The sequence below is a fragment of the Brienomyrus brachyistius genome, chromosome 1 (genome assembly GCF_023856365.1).
Source record: "Brienomyrus brachyistius isolate T26 chromosome 1, BBRACH_0.4, whole genome shotgun sequence".
Lineage (NCBI taxonomy): Eukaryota > Metazoa > Chordata > Actinopteri > Osteoglossiformes > Mormyridae > Brienomyrus > Brienomyrus brachyistius.
In genome coordinates, this window is record NC_064533.1 from 55,475,590 (window position 1) to 55,497,743 (window position 22,154).

The 22,154-nt window shown below is 43.1% G+C and overlaps 3 protein-coding genes across 4 annotated transcripts; 2 read left to right on the top strand and 1 right to left on the bottom strand.

Moving 5' to 3' along the window:
* Positions 1–1,327: 1,327 nt before the first annotated feature.
* LOC125731000 (G-protein coupled bile acid receptor 1-like) lies at positions 1,328–3,354 on the top strand. Its single transcript, XM_049005851.1, has 2 exons — positions 1,328–1,475; positions 2,222–3,354. Exon 2 carries the CDS (start codon positions 2,296–2,298, stop codon positions 3,352–3,354), a length of 1,059 nt encoding a protein of 352 aa, XP_048861808.1. The 5' UTR covers positions 1,328–1,475; positions 2,222–2,295.
* A 2,118-nt stretch (positions 3,355–5,472) lies between these two features.
* On the bottom strand, positions 5,473–13,265 carry LOC125750061 (keratin, type II cytoskeletal 8-like). Of its 2 annotated transcripts, XM_049027360.1 has the most exons (9): positions 13,050–13,265; positions 10,454–10,516; positions 10,308–10,390; positions 9,923–9,983; positions 9,736–9,831; positions 9,478–9,642; positions 9,189–9,314; positions 6,286–6,506; positions 5,473–5,896 (listed from the first exon to the last, which is right to left on the bottom strand). In XM_049027360.1, exons 1-9 carry the CDS (start codon positions 13,176–13,178, stop codon positions 5,869–5,871), a joined length of 972 nt encoding a protein of 323 aa, XP_048883317.1. In that variant the 5' UTR covers positions 13,179–13,265; the 3' UTR covers positions 5,473–5,868. The 2 variants fall into 2 exon arrangements, with proteins under 2 accessions (XP_048883317.1, XP_048883309.1); XM_049027352.1 differs by having other exon boundaries at positions 10,308–10,516; positions 13,050–13,264.
* A 1,084-nt stretch (positions 13,266–14,349) lies between these two features.
* LOC125750323 (keratin, type I cytoskeletal 18-like) lies at positions 14,350–18,198 on the top strand. The gene is made up of 8 exons (XM_049027939.1): positions 14,350–14,809; positions 15,105–15,187; positions 15,705–15,861; positions 15,950–16,114; positions 16,723–16,848; positions 17,033–17,262; positions 17,404–17,426; positions 17,576–18,198. Exons 1-8 carry the CDS (start codon positions 14,432–14,434, stop codon positions 17,668–17,670), a joined length of 1,257 nt encoding a protein of 418 aa, XP_048883896.1. The 5' UTR covers positions 14,350–14,431; the 3' UTR covers positions 17,671–18,198.
* Positions 18,199–22,154: the final 3,956 nt, after the last annotated feature.

Consider the following 22,154-nt stretch of genomic DNA (forward strand, 5'->3'; position numbering starts at 1 on the left):
CAAACATTCAGGGGGCTCAAAGTAGAGACGCTGCTCCTCTGCATCAAAAGGAGCCAGTCTATCTAAGATGCCTCCTGGACACCTCCCTGGGTAGGTGTTTCAGGCATGTCCAACCAGGAGGAGGCCCCGGGGCAGACACAGAACATGCTGGAAAGATCTCTCGGCTGGCCTGAGAATGCCTTGGTATTCCTTTGGTAGAGCTGGAGGAGAAGGCTGGTGATAGGGAGGTCTAGGCATCCCTGCTTTGACTGCTGCCCTCTCAACCTGATCCTGAATAAGCGACAGATAATGGATAGATGGATTTTGTACTATGTTATTATTTTTCTGACTTACCTGCAGATTCAACTTAAAGGCAGACTTTCGTGAATGAATCTCATTCGTAACCTGGGGACTGCTTATGAATACACATTCTTTATTTTCACTTCATTTTCACTACAATGTACAATGTAATCAGCCACCCTTGGGGGCCCCTCCCAGCTCAGGGTCCCAGGCAATTGTCTGCCTTGCTTATTCTGTAGCAACAACTCTGGATTTGGGTAAATTTAGAAGTCCCCACATAGGATTAAATGGGGAATCTGTCCAGGGGTTCTGATCATATCATTCACTGCCTCAGTTCCTCTTGAAGCACAGTAAGCCTAATTTGTGTATTTACTAAAGGGATAATATATGCACGTTTCCTCCTAAACAAATCTTGTCCCGTGGGCGTGTTCCCAAATCATATCAGCACCGAACACGGAGGGAGCTACAGTGTTTAATCGCTCAGGACGTCACAGTATTAAAAACGCATACACCCCCAAACACCCAGATACACGTGCCATAATTCAGCAGATATGACGTCTATACAAAGCCGTATCTGTACTAAAAGATAGAACAATGAAATTTTCTTTATGTCACATCTGAGATCACTTCATTTTCAGTCGAATGCTTTATTTTTCGTATTTTTCCTAAATTCGCGTTCTCGCGCACACACATGACACAAGGTAACCAAAAGTCTTTACACAGAACGGATTTTGTTGTTTAAATGTACATTTTTTTAACGATTCAACGTCATCAGTTCAGTATAATATTACTACAGCAAATATCTCTTAATTGTTGTTAATATTGAATATGAACAAATTTAACTTTGGCTTTTTATTGGACATTCTGCGGAGATTTGGCAGAGAGCCGCATTTTTCCAAGCGGGACATTAAACAGTCATTAGTAACCGCATTATCTGATCATTTGTCATTTAGTTTCGTGCTAAATACAAACAGCGCATCCCCAGTTCCTCGGCGCCGCTGAGGCGCAGACGCGGCGCCCCCCGGCTGTCTCCCCGTCCTCTACTGCGTCCGCTGCATGGAAAGATGTTTGATGGCCGTGGTACGGCTGGGACACAGGAGATAGCGGACCTACAAGGAACAGTGCGGGTCGGAGGACCAGTCACGGGAGCCAGTCGTTGACCGGCAAAAGAGCAGCAAGACACGCGAGTTTCTAAGGTGAAGCCTTTACCTCACTTTACTTTATTATACGCATGGTCTGGTGCTTATTTATTTGGCACTAGATTAGCAAAATGTGTCCATCAATCTGTCCATCCAATTTCCATATCCGCGTGTCCTCAACAAAGTCGCGAGAGTCAGGAGCCTTTTCCAGAAAATACGGGCGCAAGGCAGGAAATAACCCAGGATGGATCAAACAAAGTGTATATAATTATTAAAACAGGTTACAAAAAACGTCTTAATTGCGTTATAACGGAATAAGTGTTATAGATTTCTCTGTTTGTTGTAACTTTTTATCGTGGTGCGTCTGATCCATCGACCGAAAATGTTTAATTCTGTTTAATACCCATTTTACGACGGAATATAGGCAACCCTATAAAATATGTTCCAGTGAGAATCTTAGTATCATTACCAAATCTAATAATTTTACTAATGTGACATGTGAGAGAGTAAATGCACTCTGAAAGCGAGTTCTTTCCTGCCGTAAATACCAAGTACGCACTAATGAAACGCCTTTGCCTTCATGAAGTAGCGGAGTAGATGTAGCGATTGTTTTCCGTTGTAAGCGCCAGATGCAGAACAGCTGCCGTGGTATGCTGAGCTTGCTGAGAACGCAGGGTGAGGCTGTCTGTGCACCAGTGTCCCACTGCTGTGATTATACACATAGGCTTAAATAAGTTAGATGCTGGCCTGTTTTCTGAGGTCAGTAATGTCATTGTGATATCTTGCCACCTTCTCCCCTGAAGGCAGCTCTCCCTTATCTGACCCACCCACCCTGGCAGGTGGGTTTCGGCCCTGACACCCGCCCCACCCCCCAGTCATGGGATCCGGTGCCTCGGTTCTGGATGAGGGCCATCTCATCTACAGCATGACAGTGCCCCTGTCCACTGTTATCATCCTGGCCAACCTGCTCATCCTGCTAGGAATCGTATGTAACCGGCAGCTGCACAACACCCCCAACTACTTCTTCCTGAGCTTGCTGGTGGCTGACCTGTGCACGGGTGTGGCTCTGCCCTTCATCCCCTGGATGGGCCTCAACCGTGACCTGGGCTTTGATGCCTGCCTGCTAGTGCACATCTTCCCCAACTTTCTCTTCCTGTCCTTCCTGTCCAATCTGGTGATGGTGCATTATGAGCGCTATGTCTGCATTGTCAGCCCGCTGCATTACAGCCACTTCTGGGCACACCGTTGCTTCCTGCTAGCGCTTCTGGTCGTGTGGGTGCCGCCGCTGCTCTATGCCTCGCTGCCTGCCTTCGGCTGGAACAACCGGCGTAATGGTGGGGGTGGGGGCGGCATGGGGAATGCCAGTGTGGCTTTCAATGACACACCGGCCCACTGGAACGTCTCAGTGGAGGAGGAGGCGGTGTACTCGGCAGAGGAGAGCTGCTCCTATCGTGTCATCTTCCCCACAGACTTCATTTACCTGGAGGTGTATGGCCTGCTTGTGCCGGCCATCATCTCTGTGGCAGCTATGACAGCGCGTGTGTTGATCATTGCACGCCGGCAGCTGCGCAGTATCTGTAAGCTGCACCGCGCAGCCGGCCAGGCCGCTGCCTCTGAGGCACAGCAGCGGCTGAACTTGCGCTATGCTCGCTGCGTCACTGCCGTCTCCCTGACCTTCTTGGTGTGCTGGGTGCCCTATATCGTGTATCTGCATGTGTCCGTGGCCTTGCTGCGCCGGGACGGGGGCCCGCCCGTGGGGCCCACCATCCATACCGTGTTGTCCTGCACTGGCATTGGCAGCATGGCTATCATCCCCGTGGTTCTGGGCTTGGGGAACCGGCAGTACACTGACCCGGCACGTGAGCTCATCCGCAGGATGCGGGAGCGCTGGGTGGGGGGGTGCTGTAGCGGGGGTGAGCGGACAGGACGGGGCTGAGCCCTGTTGTCAGGGATTTGGACAGAAATCTTATTGGACGAAAGCAACAGAAATGATGTGTCCCGGATTCACGGGAGCTCCTGGAGGAGATCCTGTCATTCCTGGACATATGGTGAAGATCCTGTCGTTCCTGGACATACGGTGGAGACCCTGTCATTCCCGGATTCATTGGTGTTCCCAGAGGAGGTGTCATTCCTGGGTGCACAGTCGAGACCCTGTGATTCCCATATTCACTGGAGCTTCCAGAGGAAACCCTGTCATTCCATTACATCCAGGGTTTAGTTTCTAAACTTTAACACATGTCCATTATAAAAGAATCTCATATTTATGTTTTTGGGAATCTGATATAAAACACTGTGTCTTAGTTTTAATGGCATATTCCCTGTAACTGACTGAAAAGCTGTTTTCATATGTTACTCTGCTTGTTCTGCTTCTTCCTGTTATTGTTTTTCTATTGTTTTGTGAGTTTCCAGCATACTGTACATCTTGGCAGTGGACTGCGTTCCCAGCAGCTCCCCCTGCTGGCTGCGACTGTCTGTGCTATAATGGAGGAATGATCATCTGTGGGATCCCCTTGGCCTGAGCTTAAACAGTCCCCATTAGTCAGACATGATTCCCATGTCACTTGTGTTCCCAGGGGCACTGATCCATATCAGCATTGCAGTGTAAACAGGAATACAGATGAAGCCCTCCAGGGTCTTTTTGGAAATGTCACATTTAATAGCCCTCAGCTCAGAACATCTGGCGTCTTGTTCTTTTACAAGCCTCCAATGAGAGATACCTTCAGAAATTATAAATTATCTCCATGGATTTTTCCTTTTTCTGTAGTCTCTGGTATCTGTCTCCCACGGACTTAGCAGAAAATGAACTGCAGTTTATCACAGCAATGAAGCCCTATGTGCACTAGGTCTGTATGGTAGTGAAAGCTCCAAATGTCACCGATAACCCCAGTATTTATTTGACAAACTTTTGACACATTTCCGATCAGTCAGTTTTTGGCAGCACCTACCCAGAGATTAGAGGTGTGCCAGGGTCTGCAAATTCATGGAGAACATTGCCGTGTCTCTCACTGCCATAAGAACAGATGGATATCTTCATACGTCTTCACTCATGACGTTGTGTGTGAGAAGCTGCCCCAGTAGATGTCAGCCCATTGCTTTTCTCTAAAGATATCTTAGGAGGTTGATGAAAATACGTGTGCATTTCCCCAGATGTTAGTCTTAATTATATATAATCATTTTGAGGATTGGCCATAACTTGCTGAATTATGAATTATTCAGCATGTGTTGCTCGACCATGACTGACTCGTGGGAAAACAATTCATACAAATTTTAATATATTAGCTTAATAGACTTGTTGAGTTACGAAAAATTGTATGAAAATCGTTTTAGAGATCAAGTTAGGATAAAGCTGTTGTGTACTGAAAACACCAAGACCTTAAACAGTCATCTGCGCATTTGGCCCCCCTGTTGTAGGCAGCACCGAAGACTCTTTATGCACTGGGGTGAAAGTGTCTCCCTGAAGCAAAAGCATCTGATTCTTCACTATGACTGACCCAAACAAACACAGGAAAACCAATCCAGATCATTGGTTCATGAGCGCCACCAGCATGATCCTCTGGAGAGCATCTCCCCTGATCTGTGCCGCAGATAGGAGCTCTGTGAAAATGACTGACTTGGATGGTTTGCATTTAGTTACATCAGACAGCACTGACTCCATTAAACAGCCTCAGTGTCACTCCTTAGGATGTGTGTGAAATACAAGGTATTCTTACAAAAATGTGTTGTGTACTTACATGCCACCCACAGATCCCTAACGGTTCAGAATTTAAATTCTCAGGTACCTTCAGCTCTTGTCTTACCTGAGCAATGCTGCATCAAAGTTTGGCCATGTCAACCATGCTCAGCTGACCAAAGACAAGCCAGAGCCTTTTTCAACAGGGGCACAAAAGCTTTAAAGGGACGGTCCCAGTTCACACTTGACTTGTGAAATGTGACAAATACATAACCATGGGATACAGCTGTGGTAACATTGTCAGTACTTTCTGAGGTATCTTGTAGCAACCACATATCAGAATATAAGTTGTGACTTTATATAAACAGAAATAAATGCATCAAGTTAAGAGAATACATTTATTTTGAAAGAGTGGAGCTATTCTGGAGTAACAATTAATTAAAACTTAATTAATTTAAACATAATCTGCAGTGGAAAAAAAAAAAAATCCCATACCCCACACATCGTCCCGCAAAAACTAAAAACACCATTCAGAAACTACTATCAAGGCAGAATTCTAATAAAAAAACTCCAGAACATTCCAGTCAATAGTGACCACATAACACCGAGCAAAAGGGCAAAATCACTGAGCGGAGTTGGAGAACATGGGAAACGGGTGAAGGGAGATGAAATAGTGAGTGAGGACAGACACCAGCTAAAGACAGACACTGGCTAAGGAAAGAAACCTCCTGGGGACAGAGACTGTCTAGGGACAGTAGGGTGAGTGGTAGCCCAGTCTGGCTAAAAGTGGTTCATGGGGCGGTGTTGTCTGAAAGAGAGAGAGAGAGGGAGAGAATCAGACAGGCACAGGACATCTGCCAAATGGGGACATGTTCCAAATTAACATCTACACAAACACCACTACATAACATAATACAATAGGAAATGACCAGCATAGTGCCTCAACGAGTGGCGCTATTGCCTCACACCTCCTGCATTGGGGCTTTTGACTCCTGCTTGTGTGAGTTTGGCTAAACAGTGTTTGCAAGCTGCCTGTAAACCTAATTGCATGCTGGAGGAAACCTGTATGACACGGACTGAACATGAAAGCCATGCACACAGAGTGGAGGTGGAATTTCAGCCCCCACAATGCACTCTGCCATCAGTAATCATAATTGTGATCTCTGGATTGTTATCTTATTCTCTGAATTGGCTTACCTGAACTCCTCTCCATCCAGAAGCTTCTTGTAGGTGGCGATCTCAATATCCAGGGCCAGCTTGATATTCATCAGGTCCTGGTACTCACGCACATGCCGTACCAAGTCGCGCTTGGCCTGGCTCAGCGCGTCCTGCAGGTTGGTAATCTGCTGCAGCGCCTCCTCATGGGCCTGCTGCCCCCGGTGCTTTGCCCCCTCGATGGCTGCATTCAGGTTGTCTCTCTGGGGGAGAGGGGTCAAACAGGAAAAAAATGGGGAGAGGAAAGACCACATGTGTGCATGGACAGGAGAGAGCAATGAACAGAGAAGATGAAGGGAGAGATGTGTGCTGATGTCACCCAGGAGGGTGGAGACAGAGTGCAGCTTCACTGGAGCAGCCATGAAGTGAATAAGTAGCAATTCATTTTTGTACATCGGGTTTTGTGAGCATAGCTGGGCTATTTGCGCTGCTATGAAAACAAAATATTATGCATTTTAATCTTTATATGCTAACTCGATTTAATTTGCGGCATACGGGTTGAAATGCAAGCTATTTTCTTGTCATAGCAGTGCAAATGCACATAAAATAAGTACGCTTTTACAAACAATCGATTGTCGCACGTATCATTTTTAAAGGTGAATGCGTACTAGTTATGTGCACCCCTGTATAATCAAATTTAATAAAAACAGACATTTGGTTGTGAAAATTAATATTGGATCTCGGTTTTATATCTCATCCATATTTTTACAGCACAGTACCCCCATAACTGCAGTGACCACAGGTTGGGCTAACCCGTTGGCTACATTAACACCAGCAGCAACTTCGCATTCATGATTGGTCTCACATCCAAGTACAGGACAGACTCAAACTTAGCTTAGCTTTAGGTGGATTATCTAATCTGAACTACACATAGTATGGCTGCTGAGACAAAAGACAAATGAAATGACGTGACACTTTATGGATCCCAATGGAGAAATTCTCTTTTTGCCTATCACATCTTGCTCTCCATGACACAAACACATATGTAGGTTACTCAAAGACAAAGATGTGGCTCTTATCACCGATAGGTGGACCCCCCTAACAACTGAATCTTATGTCACAGTAAGGGCAAACTGGATTTCACCACCCTTCCTAAGGCCCTATTCTTTCCCATTGCACTGGTTCTCTCTTCATTCTATTTGGGTCCCCTGCCCTGGAGTATTCTCGTTACATCAGAATATGTTTACCCCTTTTTGATAACATTAGTGCAAAATGTATACTGTATATGCATGTAGGATTCCCTAAGATCACGCTCATAAAACAGCTCCACAACTTTCACTCTAGATGTCTAGATATGAAGTCTAGAAATAAAATTACTATTATGTAAACCGAAATTAAAATACATAAAAACCTGAAAATATAGAAATATTAAAAAAATATAATAAAAAGCAATAGAACGACACTGAAAAAAACTACACTGAATTTCAAAATAAAATTTAAAATAATTTAAATATAAAGCACTGAAATATCGAAACTATAATAATTACCTTGTATACTGTGACAATTTAAAGTTCAGCACACAACAGACTAGTGCTGTGTACTTTAAATTCTGGCAACTAAAACTGGTAATACTGAAAACCGCTTGAGGCATTGTCATCCAGTACAACATAAAGAATGCATACTGTCAGAAGCATCAGCAATTACAGTTTCCACTTTCAATCTGAAGAAATACAGGACAGATCACATCATGTATGGGACACGGCATAATTTTTTCCCTGTGGGACTCTACCAGCAATGTCAATTCCACCTCCTGTAATGAGCAGTGAGGCGATCAGAGAAAATACTGTACTGCTACAGTTTTGTGGTGTTACACAGTTACAGTTTTGTATGATTTCTTTATGCTTTATCAGTGACACTTTACTTGAACGGAACACAAATACTTAGTAATAACTCTACTACTGGAGTACTAAGGAGATTTTAAGCAAAACGTTTCAAAGTAAATAAATAGTGACTTGAATTACATTGTGATAATTACTGATACTGACCTATATGAAAAAAAACTATTGTGAAAATATTGTGCGGCATCTCCTAGAACCCTAAGAAATATATATATATATTTTTTCAAATTTCATTTTATTTTTTTTTTATTCTGTTTTATCTAATTTATTTTGATTGGTTGTGGATTTTAAGTTTTTATTGTAAAGCTGTAAAGTTGTAAAGCTGAAAAAAATGACCCTTTAAGGAGACAAAGTCTCTTAATTTTCTATTGCATATGTCCATTTTTTCCAATTTCAGTTATACAAATTTAGTTCTGGGTACCTTGTTGGCAGTGCATCCCATCATATAGCAGCTTATAAGCATGTTTCAGTTTTTTTATTAGCACCCGCAGTGGTGAGTGACAAACAAAAACATTTTAATGATATTCAAGTCATTTGTGGACGGGTCAGTTGAAATAACAATAAAGCATAGAAAATTCAAGCATATGAAGCAGGTTGAGCATTGGGTGAGTTTGGGCCCCGACTTCCTGCAGGGGAAATGAACCTTATGTTCAGCTTATGTTCTTATGTTCTTATGGTTACTAGGCAACATCCTTGCACTCATTTAGTCCTTCCTATTAAAAAGTCTCTGAATATGGCTTTTGCAAGGGTGTTTTAAACTATCTGGAGAATCGCAAAATGTGAACAAATTCATAGGTTTAAAATGTCAACACAATATCAGCAAATTACACATTTATAGGTACACTATTTTCATGCATGGATTCTGCGATTCCATCCACATTTTCCGCATCAGAGAAATCAGAGCCCTAGATACTGCCCAGTCCTTAGTCTCTATATAACCTTTGTGAGAGAAGAAAGTGGTGCCCCATGAGGGTAGGGGTCCTACCTCTGACCTCTGAAAAAGCAACCCAGAGGATACAGGTTTGTTTAGCTCGGGGGGCTCCTTACCTTCTTCTTCAAGCTATCCAAATCTGAATTGAGCTTCTGGATAAGACGAACTATATCACTGATCTCCTTCTTCAGATTTTGCATGTCCTCATCATTAATTTGTGCCGTGGTTGCCATGTCATTCAGCTGTAGGGAGAATCAGAGTATGAAAGCTCCCCCACACAGAGAGAGAGATTGAGAGAGAGAGAGAGAGAGAGAGAGAGAGAGAGAGAGAGAGAATCTGTAGGACAGGATGAGAGGTTTCTGAGACAAAGGGTGATCTGCAGTGATAGCATAAGAACTTACTAACCTTCTTCTTGTACCACTGCTCAGCCTCGACCCGACTGCGGGCTACCATATCCTCATATTGGGTCTTGATGTCTTGCACGATCGATTGCAAATCAAGACTACGGTTGTTGTCTGGTTCCAGGACCACAGTAGCATTCTGGATTTTGGACTGGAGTTCCTTGATTTCCTGAGTTGGGTGGGAGAGATAAGGTCAAAGAAACCCAGGAAAGCAATCAGGAGCACAGTAGGATGCTCTTGGATGCCTGGAATTGATATGGACCTCTTGGAAGCCTCTATTCAGGAAGTCCATCTCTTCTGTCAGCTCCGCCACCTTCTGCTCCAAGGAAGTCTTCTTAAGGTAACCCTCATCCAAATCCTGAAAAGTACAAATTAAGGGGGTTCTCTCTTTCAGAGATGTTTCAGAAACAGGAACATGTGACAGAACACCAGATAAGAGCTTTTCCAACCTTCTTGCAGACCACAAATTCATTCTCCAGCTCGGCCTTCTTCTGGATCTCATCTTCATACCTGTCAAACCCAAGAGTCCTGGGTTATAAACTGAAATACACCATCATCACATGTGGAAGAAGGAGCAGACAGCTCGCTGTCACCATGCTGGCCCATTACAGGGGCACATGCTGGCCTCTTTTCGTGTTCCCTCCCCTGGTCTGTGGAGTTGTTTTGAATATTGTCATCATTTAGACCTATGCATTATGTAAATATGAGGAATCTCCACAGTGCACCTGGCAAAAAAAGTGTTCAAAGCTGTCCTGCTTGTTTTCATATGAGATTACAAAATCAGTCCCACCCCCTCACCCAGCCCCACCCACTCCAGGAAACAGGAACACTCACTTCATCCGCTGCTGCCGCAACTCTTCCTGGCTTCTGTTCAAGTCCAACTGCAGCCTCCTCTGCTTCTGAGCCAGGGAGTCTACCTGCTTGAGGAGCGAGGACCTCAGCTCATCCACAATCTCGTCTACCTTACCCGTGTAGTGTACCTGATCCAGTAGTATCTTCAGCTTGGTCTTCAGCTTCTTGTTCTCCTCCTCCAGCTGGCGGACCTGAAACCAACAAAAAATGTGATGTGTATTTTAATAAATCTCATTCAAAGATGAAATTATTCAACAAAATATAGTTTGCACGTATATTTTATTCACGCTCACGTGTGTGACCAAAATAACGAAGACAAACAATACTACAATTCACCATAAGAGGGAGCGTTCGCTCCGAGGAACCTTACGATTAGACTGAAATATATTTTCACATTTTCTAAACATATTAAGTCAATTTACACTTTCTTCAGAATGTAAAGTATCAGCCGTGATAACTAGAGGTGAATTAGGCCAATCAAGACACAATGACATTTTGACTACCTAAGATACATGAAGTATTATAGATTCCATACTGAACACAATGTCACGCCCCCTCGTTAACCTCTTGTGGAATCCCTGCGTTAACAGCTGTTTTCAATTCTGTGTATTTGAGTCTCCGTTCAAATCCGCCCTCAAGTATGTTTCTAAATCCTGTCATTGACGTCTCCACCGTATTGCACTCCGTTTTGCCTTTTGCCAAATATACCCCTTATTCCTGGATCTCCGTCTCCCGGACCCTGCTCGCCCGTCGGCCTGACACACAAGTTTATGTAAAAAATTTAAAGATGACAGAAATTAAATATAAAACCGGCATTATAACTCGGTAAAGGAAATGTCTCCCATTATATTCTTGGGAGCAAGTAAAACCTTTTCAAACAGAAATGGTGTTTATCAATGTAGGAGGTGATGTAGTGACAGTAAAACGATTGTGCGGCATTAAGAAAGTTTTTTTTAATCATTAGTTTTAATTCCCCGAAAGAGATTTGCCATTGGGCTAGAAATATCTAATTTGATCAACTGGGGCAATTATTTCAATGAGATTATTATTATTTGTATTATTTACTAATACTATTTTATTTAATACGTTTAGGTCTCGTTTATCACATTTCTTTCACTCAGTATTTTATTTCACACTGCTAATTCATTTAGTAAATACATTTCTTGTTCATGGGAGTTTTACTTAAACAAAAACGTTATCTTATGAAGGCAGAAAGCAAAATGATTTGTTCGGAGAGACAACCAATCAGATCTTGGTCAGATGTCAAACCAACTAAGTAAAACTCCCTCGAGCGAACCTCACTCTTGACTACAGGCGGTTTCACGCTGAATTTCAGGAACCTGGTCTCAGTTTACCAGTCATTGGGCTGTCTCGACCTACAGTAAAAGTACATACTTTTGTGGCTCCTGGACACTTTGTGTGTCTTTTTCACACCACACGACAGAAACTGGGACATTTATGCTAAATAAACATGGGAGACGCCCTGATAAATTTAACATGTGTTATTGTTAAGTGGTGGTCTCCTGACAGGGGGATCCATGTGTACATACTGTATGTTTAAGGTATAAGTGAAAAGTGTGTTTAAGTAGCCAAAAAGCAAACGGGTTTTACTGTTAATCAATGCGACTGGCAGCCGAACATTACTGCATTGGAAGAAATGCTGCACACAAGGCGAACGGAAAACGAGAGAAAGTAATCAATTCTAACAATAGCATAAATACAGGGACCTGCCCAGTCAGGTGTAATTTGTGTATTTGTTTGTGTTTTTCAAACAATTGACCAGGCCAGGTACGGAGTGGGACTAATATTCAATCCGGGAATTTTATGTCCTGTTCCAGGCAATTTTGTCTGCTTTCGGGGGGAAATTTGATAAAAAATGCCACAGTTCAAGTCTTATTATCCCGATGAATTTAGGGTATGATTGACATTACTGATAAGAAGAAATTAAATGAAATTGAATTACATTAAATCAAATTAAATAAGAAATAGCATATTAAACTGTTTAAGCAGGCTGACTTCCTCAGTCCCGCAAGTGATCAGTTATCAGTAATAACAAACGATTTGTTGTGGAACCTCCGCAACCTCACGCTGCGCTCAAGCGATAAAACACGCAACTGCCGCGTATTTGCGTGTTTTCCTATGCAGAGCATTCGTGGTCTCTGGTATGAGAGAAAACTAGCTGGTTAATATTGTAAAGCGTTGTTGTGGAATATTTTAAACATAAAACAATTTTGTTTCCGACAGGCTTTTTAATTTATTTTTAATTTTAAAACCTGTCGAATCATTTTGTTTGTGACCGGTACAACTGCTAAGCGCCTCCCAATTGGCCACGCCGCGCATGGACTAGGCATACGGTGAGCAGTTTGAGGACGAAGGATAATTTTATTTGTCATTGTGCACTCTCCATAATGACACAAATAACATAGATACGTGTGTGTGTGTGTATGTATGTATGTATATATATATATATATATATATATATATATATATATATATATATATATATATATATATACACACATATATGCACATATTTGGATCTATAATACAACACAACAAGCGTATATATTACATAACTAGCCTGCTATAGTAGATGTACCTAAATAACCATATTATCGTACGATCTATTTCATATACGAAGGTACTGCGCTGTAGTTAATTGAAAACCTGAAAGTGCAGTCATAGTAATTAAGGGATAACGTCCAGGGACATTAAGAGCTGTACCTTGTTAATGCGAGCTACGAATTTGTCGTTGAGAGACACGATCTGCGGCTTCTCCTTGTCCTTCTGGTCATGGTCCTCGTTGTCCGGGCCTCCGTTCAAGGTTGGGTTTGGCTGACTGCTGTAGGCCATAATGGTTCTGGAGCCTGGATTCTGGCTTGCAGCTTAAAACTTTGCAGGACAGGATGTAGCTGAAGCTGAAGAGAAAGTGGCAGTCACCTGTGTCTTAAAGGCAGCGCGGCACTCTGCCCTCATGAATTATTAAAAGTTATCATGCGACGGGGGATGTCACACACGTCGGGGTTTGCGTGAGCGCTGTAAACACACCCATCACAGGTGTATCGCTCAAGGCACTGTGATGATACCTTTAACAGTCGGACAAAATATTTATTAAATAAAGTTATTCTGCTAGCCCGCATCTTTGCACATATTTGGATCTAGCTTAATGGGATATTTGTACTAACCACTAGAATGAAAGAAATGTAGCAAGCTATCATTTAATGCTTATACTTCCCACATTTATGTAATAATTAAATGAATACGAAAAACTGCCCAGTGCGGAGAAGACGATTGTCTGCTAGCTCTCCGCGCATTACGTCCTGTAGCTGCTGATGGGACCTTTCCATATTCATTAACACACTTTATTTTATATAGTTATTCTTACCGAATTCATAAGCTTATCTAGCTGCACACCCAAATCTTCTGTATATCTGTTTGTCTCACTTATTTATACGTCTTATGTGTATTTATTAATAGCACATTTTAATTTCTTCTTGCATTATGTTATTGTGCCTTGGCGTTAAATAATATGATTCTAAAATGAAATTATCGCGTGGAAGGAAGAATAGCACGAACCCAAACGAAATCAGAAAAAAAATAATTTTATTGCCGATGTGCAAAATTACAAAGAATTTGTGTCGGAGGTTGGTGGTGGCATAAACACCTGGCAGTAAAACTCACAAGCAAGACAAAAAGTACACAAAAAAGAATTATAATAAAAGTACAATGTAGTAATAAAATACAAATCAACTGCACGTAGTAAATAAACATATAGACATATAAGTGACCCCTATACTAGATGTACGGTACAAGCCGCTTTGAGGTGCCAGTGTGCTTCTCGTGGGTCATTATTTGGGAGGGCGATGGAGAAGAAGCTGGTCGGATATTGATTTGTCCTTGTACTCAGGGCTCTTATTCTGAGCTTTGTCGAGAAATTGGTTGGCATTAATACTTATAGCCTAACAGGAGTATCCTAAGCCCAGCCCAGATGGGAACGGTATTCATGAAGCAACTATAAATGCAAATCCTTAGTCCTTCCTCCTCACATACCTGTTCATGTCATACCGTCGACTTCTGAATCCAAGCCACTACATACGTGCACCATCATGTCTTTTCCAGCGAGGAACACGAATGCCCCCCGAGACTTCTCCAGCGCCAGCGCCGCGGGAAACCCGCAGCAAAGGGGTATCGTCTCCAGGGCCAGCAGCCTGTACGGGGACGCGGGCTCCAGGCCCGTCGCGGCCAGCGTACCTTTGCGTTCAAACGCGCGGCCGGAGAACCCCGAGAGTCCGAGACCTGATGACAAGGAAACCATGAAGGGTCTAAACACCCGTCTGGCTGATTATCTGAATCAGGTCAGAGAGCTGGAGCAGTCCAACGGCAGACTGGAGGAGCAGATACAGGACTTGCTGGACCAGCGGGGAATTGCCAGCGCTCGCGATTGGAACACCCTCGACCCTAAGCTGGCTGACCTCCGCAAGCAGGTACATTAAATGGTTAATGAAAATGATGTGTGCTGTTCGTTGCTAATATCATATTTGGAACATGACCTGCTGCGTCATTTCCACAACTCCCATACTGTAGGGATTTAGCATTTATTTTAAGAAATACAAATTATAATTTTGAGTATCTTAAAGTATTACTGGAAATATAGTAGCTGACAGCCGAAACAACATTATTTGTAGACAGCGCGTAAGTGACAGAAAGCAGAAAGTTAAGTGCCTATTAATGGGCACTCTGGGGTTTCTTCTCAGGGTAACGGCGGCGTTTCGGTTGCAGGTCCGGGATGGTACCATGGCGAATGCGCGACTCATGCTGCAGCTGGACAACTCCCAGCTTGCCACCGAAGACTTCAAAGTCAAGTCAGGCTCTCTTTTCCGCCCACATGAGCTACAGATAATTTTTTTGCACAAATACGCATATTTATCTGTTAACACTTCATAGGAATAACGGTATACTGACGTGTTGTGCAGAGTCCATCGAATGCACTCGGAGTTCCCAAAAACGTGCGTGAAATCAGTGTAAAGTAAAGGCGAATGTAAATTCAAATGGACGAATTAAGCAAAGTCATTTCTAATATACACGTGCATGCAGTGAAATTTCTATTTTTTTTTATTTAGCAGGATGTTCAGTAACAGTACACTGAAAATCCCGAGTACGTTCAAAATTCAGCGGAAATGCGGGAATAGAAGCACTACAGCCCGAATAAATGATCCTTATGTTATTTATGTTTTAGCAATACATCATATAAATATAAAATATTGCTATTCCAGTGTATAATTTAAATTTTGAGAACTATTTTATTTAAATAAAGTCCAAGGTCTTAGCGCACGGGAAGTTTCCGCTCCCCCCCCTTACACTCTTGCGCGCCCCCTGCAGGTTCGATAGTGAAAATTCCTTGCGGCAGATAGTGGAGCTCGACGTCAACAACCTTCGCAAGATTATTGATGACACCAACATGACTAACATGCATCTGGAGAGCCAGATTGAAGGACTGAATGAGGATCTGGTTTACCTGAAGAAGAAACATAAAGAGGTAAGACACCTAAAAGACCTGATCATGGTATATATGACTTACAGGGCCTTTCACCACTATCGCTGCACCCTCCTGCCCCCACTCCCAGGAAGTGGAGCAACTGTGCAAGAAGATTTCTGAGTCCAACATCAGCGTGGAGGTGGATAGTGGTGAGGTTCCCGACCTCAGCGAGATAATCGCCAAAGTCCGCAAGCAGTATGAGAAGACCGCTCAGAAGAACCTAGCGGACACCAACGCCTGGTACAAGAACAAGGCAAGTCCAACCTTCTTATCAGCACCTTCTGCATGGTTTCGCATGTCAAACTTTGTGGGCCAGTCCTATTTGGCTGCGTTGTACACTCTCAGAAAAAAAGGATAAAAATTTGTACGTTTGCTGTGGCTGGACCCTCAAGGGTCTGCCAATTGTCCCCTTAGCTGTAGGTAATTGTATGTTTTAAGGTAAAGAAATGGACGCTGAGGGACATTTCGGTATGACTGATGGTACATTAATGCCGTTTGTACCTTTGGGATGTTCCACGGAGTCCATTTCTGTACCTTAAAAGGTACATTTACAAAGGTATAGCTCCAGTAACAAACAAAGTTACAAACTTTTGTCCTTTTATTCTGAGACGGTACACTGCAGCCGGTGTGTTGATGCCCACTGCTCTGTATGGCTGATGTCATGCTACCTGGCAGAGCCAATGGCATATTTCAATGGAGTGGACACTTAGGTCCCCCAAAAGGGTGGCTCCAGCTCTGTTCCTTGGTCAGATTCATATTTCACCTAGTAACCAAGCACCTTCCCTAAGGGCTCAGCAGTAGGGTTCCTGCTGTGGCAGTGAGATGATATAACCCCCCAACCCAACCCCTTTCTCTTCCCAGTTTGATACCGTGAAAGCCGAGGAGGCCAACAACACGGATGCACTGCAGGAGGGGAGGACTGAGCTGAATGAGCTTCTGAAGCAGAAGCGGATGGTGGAGATTGAGTTGCAGACGACAGGCAATGCGGTATGGGTCTGGGACCTTGGCACCCCAATATGGGGGCATCACGCTGGGAACCTTGGCAGTGCCACATGGGGGTGTAGCGCTGTTCCACTGCACATCAGCAGAAACTTACTGCAGCAGAGCTCCATCTGAGATTTAGAACGAGTCATTAACCAGCACATCACTTGTGTTCCCCATCTCATTGCAGAATCGCTCTCTGGAGAACATGTTGAATGACATCGAAGCCAACATTCAACAAGACCTTTCCAGCGTCAACCAGGTCATCAAACAGCTGGAGGAGGAGCTTAGAAAGGTTCGCACCCAGGCTGAGTGCCAGGCACAGGATTACGAAGCCCTGCTCAATACAAAGACCAAGCTGGAGGCTGAGATCAGCCAATATGCGCAGCTCCTACAGGAAGTCGACAGTGAGTTTGAGAGGTGGGCTCCTGTTTACACCCTCTCACCTGTTCGGCCTAAAATGACAGGCCATGTTGCTGGTCAGTCTAAAGCTGCTATCTGTACCTAATAGTTCCCCCCAAGCATACTTTTTACTGTCTTTCTCTGTTCCTCTCTCCACAGGCTAGAGCATGCGCTGCAGCCAGGTAAGTCCCCCCTCCCACTTCAGCTCTCAGAGCCAATTACATCACTTATGCCATGGCCCCCCCGTGTTATTACCCCCCCCCCCCCCCCCAACCCCAAGATGCTCTCAGCACACTTTCTTCTAATATTTTCATGATTTTTCCTTGTGAAGGACAAAAGGATGAGCAGAAGGTGCCTGGGGGAGAGGTGAAGGTAGATGCCCCACAACCACCCCCAAAAGAGGGGGGAGGTGGGCCCAGTGTGTGAGCTTACAGCCCCCCAGCCAGATCCAGAGTGTGCTTCTTTTTAAGTCTTTTCAAGCTTTTTTGATTTTTTTTTTCTCACACACACAAATATATGCTGTACGCATGTGCAGTGAAATGCTTTTTCTGCCTGCTTCCTGTATTCCTGGTGTAATTTGGGTGAAAATGGTCAATAAACAGCTTTGAGTCTACGTGTGCCTGTCCCCTTCCCTCTCAAAATGTAACCTTACACAGTTCCTCTGTCTGCTATCCACTGCCTCTGTCAGTTTGCGTTATCCAATAGCACCCTCTGTGGTGTCAGTCATAACAGCAGGTCAGGGATCTGTGCCTTTGTTCTGGGTTCAAGTTTGTAGGTTCAAGTCAACTGCTCTAGGGGTGACCCCAGACTTACTGGCACCTCTACAAATCTATGTGTCTGTCTCTTAATAAGATGTGAAGTATCCACATGTGCCTGAACTTGTGTTTGTAGAAATGGCAAATAAATAAAGCATCTCAGTACCAAGGGCTCATAAAAAGACTCTCTGTGTACAAATGCAAGTTTCAAGTTTTATTTGTTACATACATTATCAGTCTGTTGTGAAATGCTTTTCCACCTGCTTTCTGGATTGTGCTCGAAAGGATATACGTAGCATGAAGAAAAATGAAATAGTACAGAACCATAATATGCAAGATTCAAATAACTATAAAAATAAAAAAGCCAGAAATAGTGAGCAAGTATCAGTAGTTGCAAAAAGAAGTACGATGTAAGTGTGGGATGTACTATATGACACAAGTAAACAGGCGAGTTGTTCGTGCTGCCTTGAAGCTAAGGCTCAATTTATCTAGAAGCAGAAAAAAAAACAGGATGCAAAACAGCGTGACTGGCTCACATATTTAACAGGAACCTGTTGAGTCAACAAGTTTGAATCAAACTGACTCTATCTGTGTGGTTTCTTAAGCACAAAGTTGCATGTTGCCCTTTGTAAACAAGAGCTGGGGGAAGGAGGGCACCCCCTCAACTCCCGCAGCACGAAGCACCACATAAAAATGCTAAGAATAGCAATTAAAATTCATATCAATGTAAAATTACTTGAGATAAAAAAATTTATTACTTAATCATTTTCATATTACTTAAAATATTTTTTACATTCTCTCTGCACTGATGCTGATGATGACACATCATGATGATACACGAAACATCGCAAAACTGATATACAGCTCCAACGACTATGCATTCAAGTTACTGCAACTTCCACTCACGTGTTACTTGACTTGATCTGAAGTGGCACTTGGTTCAGGAAGTTTCATCATTTACATATCGTGTATCTTTTACAAATTAAGCACAGTAACTCACTGGAGCACACTGTTGTCTCAAGCGTTTGAGGTCTGATTCCATCCACCCTGACATGGAAGTTGAATGGATGGATGAACTGGCATGAAATGAGAAGAAAACACACAGTGGTCTGGGCTTGTTGATTTGTGTCCAAACACCAATCATCTGGTTAAGCAATTGCAATCCGACACAAGAATGCTTGTGTCGAGAAGCAAGGAAGAAAAACAGTGGACTAACATGCCAATTTGCATACTTGAATGTACCTGTGCAAACAGAAATAGCCCAGAGGAGCAGAGCTGGATCTATCTTTTCATGGGCCCTAGGCAAAGCTTTACTTGCGAGACCCCCCCTTCCAAGAAAATTGATGATCATTGAACTTCCTTCCATAACGCAGGTAATTCAGGGGCCCTAGGCAACTACCCATCCTGCCAATAGCTAGAGCTGACCTGCACATAAACCTTTTAATTTCATGCATGTGTTTTTTTAATTTAATTTCTGTTTTTCATGAGTCTGTCTGAGCCCCCGTGTGCCAATCGAACCCTAGGCAGCTGTCATGTCTGTCTATGCTGGGATCCTACCCTGAGGGGCAGATACAGCAGGGCGATACAAAACATTAGACACTTTGGGCTGCAGCACCTTCTGGAAGAGATACCAAACTGCCAGGAAAAGATATCTGCAAGACTAGGGGCCTCCTGGTTTTACATGACCACTCACAAGAATGCGCTGCTTTCATATCAGAGCTAATAGGGTTATTTAATAAATATAACACAGTTTAACATATTTAGATTTATCTGAAATCTCCAGTAAATCATCTAGAATGAGGGTGCTGTTGGACCATTGAGTTAAAATTGTCGAGTTTATTTAGCAGACTTTGCTGTTTGATGCAAGGTACCAGTGAGGCAAATAAGGCATTGCTAACATTCATGCTATCAAGGAGTCAACTAGGCATAAATGCGGCTGAGGAAAACTTCGAGTGAATGACCAAGTACGTGCCAAGTATGCACCTGATAGCTCCCCGTTGGACAGGATTAACCAGTTTTTTGCCAGTTCGATGTGGCACGCAATAAGCCAGAAATGACCCCCCCCTGCTCCACAGCAGAAAGTAGAAGCATTCAATGTAGAGCAGCGGTACCTGAAGGCCGGTTCACACTTCTACGCATGCAGACTTGCGCATACACAGATGACGTCATTAACGTTAATGCACTTTATCTGCACCAAGCTTTTATGTGCATGTAGGTACTTACCACATTTTTGTTCACTTAGATCGTGATATTATTGAGCAACATGTGTATATAATAATCCATCCATTTTCCAAACCGCTTATCATTCTGGGTCGCGGGGGTTCCAAAGCTATGGGCACGAGACAAGGAGCAACCCAGGATGGGGGGCCAGCCCATAGCAGGGCACACTCACACACCAGTCACTCACACAGGCGTACCCGGAGGAAACCACACGACGACATGGGGAGAACATGCAAACTACGCACACATGTGAACCAGGCAGAAACTCAAACCCGGGTCCCAGAGGTGTGAGGCAACAGTTCTAACCACTACACCACCATGCTGCCCCCTAATAATAATAATAATAATAAATAATAATAATATTAATAATAATGACAACAACACGAATTATTCACCACAAATAAGACATAAAAAACTACTGGCCCTTAAAATGTTGATCATTCATTATTATATCTGGCCCGTTTTCAATAATTTCATTTTTCATTTTCCATTGAATAAAAATATCATTCCACAAATCTGCACCAGCAAGCTTGACAAGTTTCACCACTTTTTCTAAATAAAAAAAATTACATGACTCACATTTCCTTATTGTGCTGCACTGTAACTTGCAGTTTTGCACTATTCAAAACTGTATTGAAGTCATTCAAAAGGATAAAATCAATAGATTTGAATGCATAGTCCCCCTTTACTTAAGTATTATAACCAGACATTTTTTACTTGAGTAGTATTTTACTAGAGCATTTATTTCAGTAGCATTTTGGCGTGATATCTGTACTTTTATATATGAAAATTGATACACTCAAGTATGAAAATTTAGTACTTTTTGTACCACTGTTCCTCCCATACATTCTGCGCATGTTCCAATGGGTGAATTTTATGCACTATTGATCACAAAAGTACGTTACACATGCTCATCATACAATCTACATGCAAAGAAGTATGAACCAGTTTTAGCACAGATAACCTGAGGGCTAGGAGATCTTCTACTAAGTGGGCAATCTAGCAAGTGGGCAGATTCTCCCCAAGGGTATCAGAAGACCCAGGGCTGGCCCTGTGTAACATTGATAAATGGCTAAGGAGCATCTGCAATAAATGGCTAAGGGGGGATGCGAGGTAGCAGAATGCAGATGTTTTATAGCTTTCTTCTCTGTGGAGATCAAAAGATCCATCCATGAGCCACAATCAACGCAGAATTATTTAAGAACTCTGGTTTAGAGTGAACTCAACCGGCTTCTCAGCTGGTCTCAGCTCATGAACTGACAAATGTCCTGATAGACTTGAACACCTCGGTCAGACAAGCATTTATTCCTGAGCGCTTCAGAACTGCCATAATCATTCCAATGCTTAAGAAAACATCTGCTTCAACAGAACATGACTATCTTACTGTAGCCCTCCCTTCTGTTCTAATGATGTGTTTTGTACTGTGGGATCCATGATTGCAGACTTCCCCAAGTGGTCTACAGAGAAGGCCCTACACCCACACTGACACACGATTTAAGGATGCTCTAATGTGGGAATACTGTTTGTCCATTTTGAGGCCAACAATCTGCTGCTTAATGATAAAGTAAAGGAAATGGTTGTGAACTTCAGAAGAACTTGGGAGGAGAATAATCCCCTATATACCGGTGGCTCTGCTGTGAGCAGCACACAAAACATGAAATTTTTGGGTATATATCTCACTGAGGGTCTCTCCTGAGATGAGCATGTGTCCCCCCTGACTAAGAAGGCCCAGCAGCAAACTCGCTTCCTTCGGTGCTTGAGACAGGCTCTAAAATCTGCTTGCTTTGTTTACTGTATTTTCCTCCCATCCAATCAATTCCATGTACATTTGCACAATTTTCCCTTCTAAAATGGTGTTTAACTATGTTATTTAATCCAATGCCTAGATTTTACTGTCATATGTCTTAATTGGTCATATTTTATGTGTTATATATT

Coding starts and splice junctions, on each gene's coding strand:
- LOC125731000 (XM_049005851.1), top strand. CDS start 2,296: ATGGGATCCGGTGCCTCGGTTCTGGATGAGGGCCATCTCATCTACAGC.
- LOC125750061 (XM_049027352.1), bottom strand. CDS start 13,178: ATGGCCTACAGCAGTCAGCCAAACCCAACCTTGAACGGAGGCCCGGAC. Junction 10,517..13,049: donor TCGTAGCTCGCATTAACAAG/GTACAGCTCTTA, acceptor TGTTGGTTTCAG/GTCCGCCAGCTGGAGGAGGA. Junction 5,897..6,285: donor CTGGATGGAGAGGAGTTCAG/GTAAGCCAATTC, acceptor TCTCTCTTTCAG/ACAACACCGCCCCATGAACC.
- LOC125750323 (XM_049027939.1), top strand. CDS start 14,432: ATGTCTTTTCCAGCGAGGAACACGAATGCCCCCCGAGACTTCTCCAGC. Junction 15,188..15,704: donor ACCGAAGACTTCAAAGTCAA/GTCAGGCTCTCT, acceptor CGCCCCCTGCAG/GTTCGATAGTGAAAATTCCT. Junction 17,263..17,403: donor GTCGACAGTGAGTTTGAGAG/GTGGGCTCCTGT, acceptor CTCTCTCCACAG/GCTAGAGCATGCGCTGCAGC.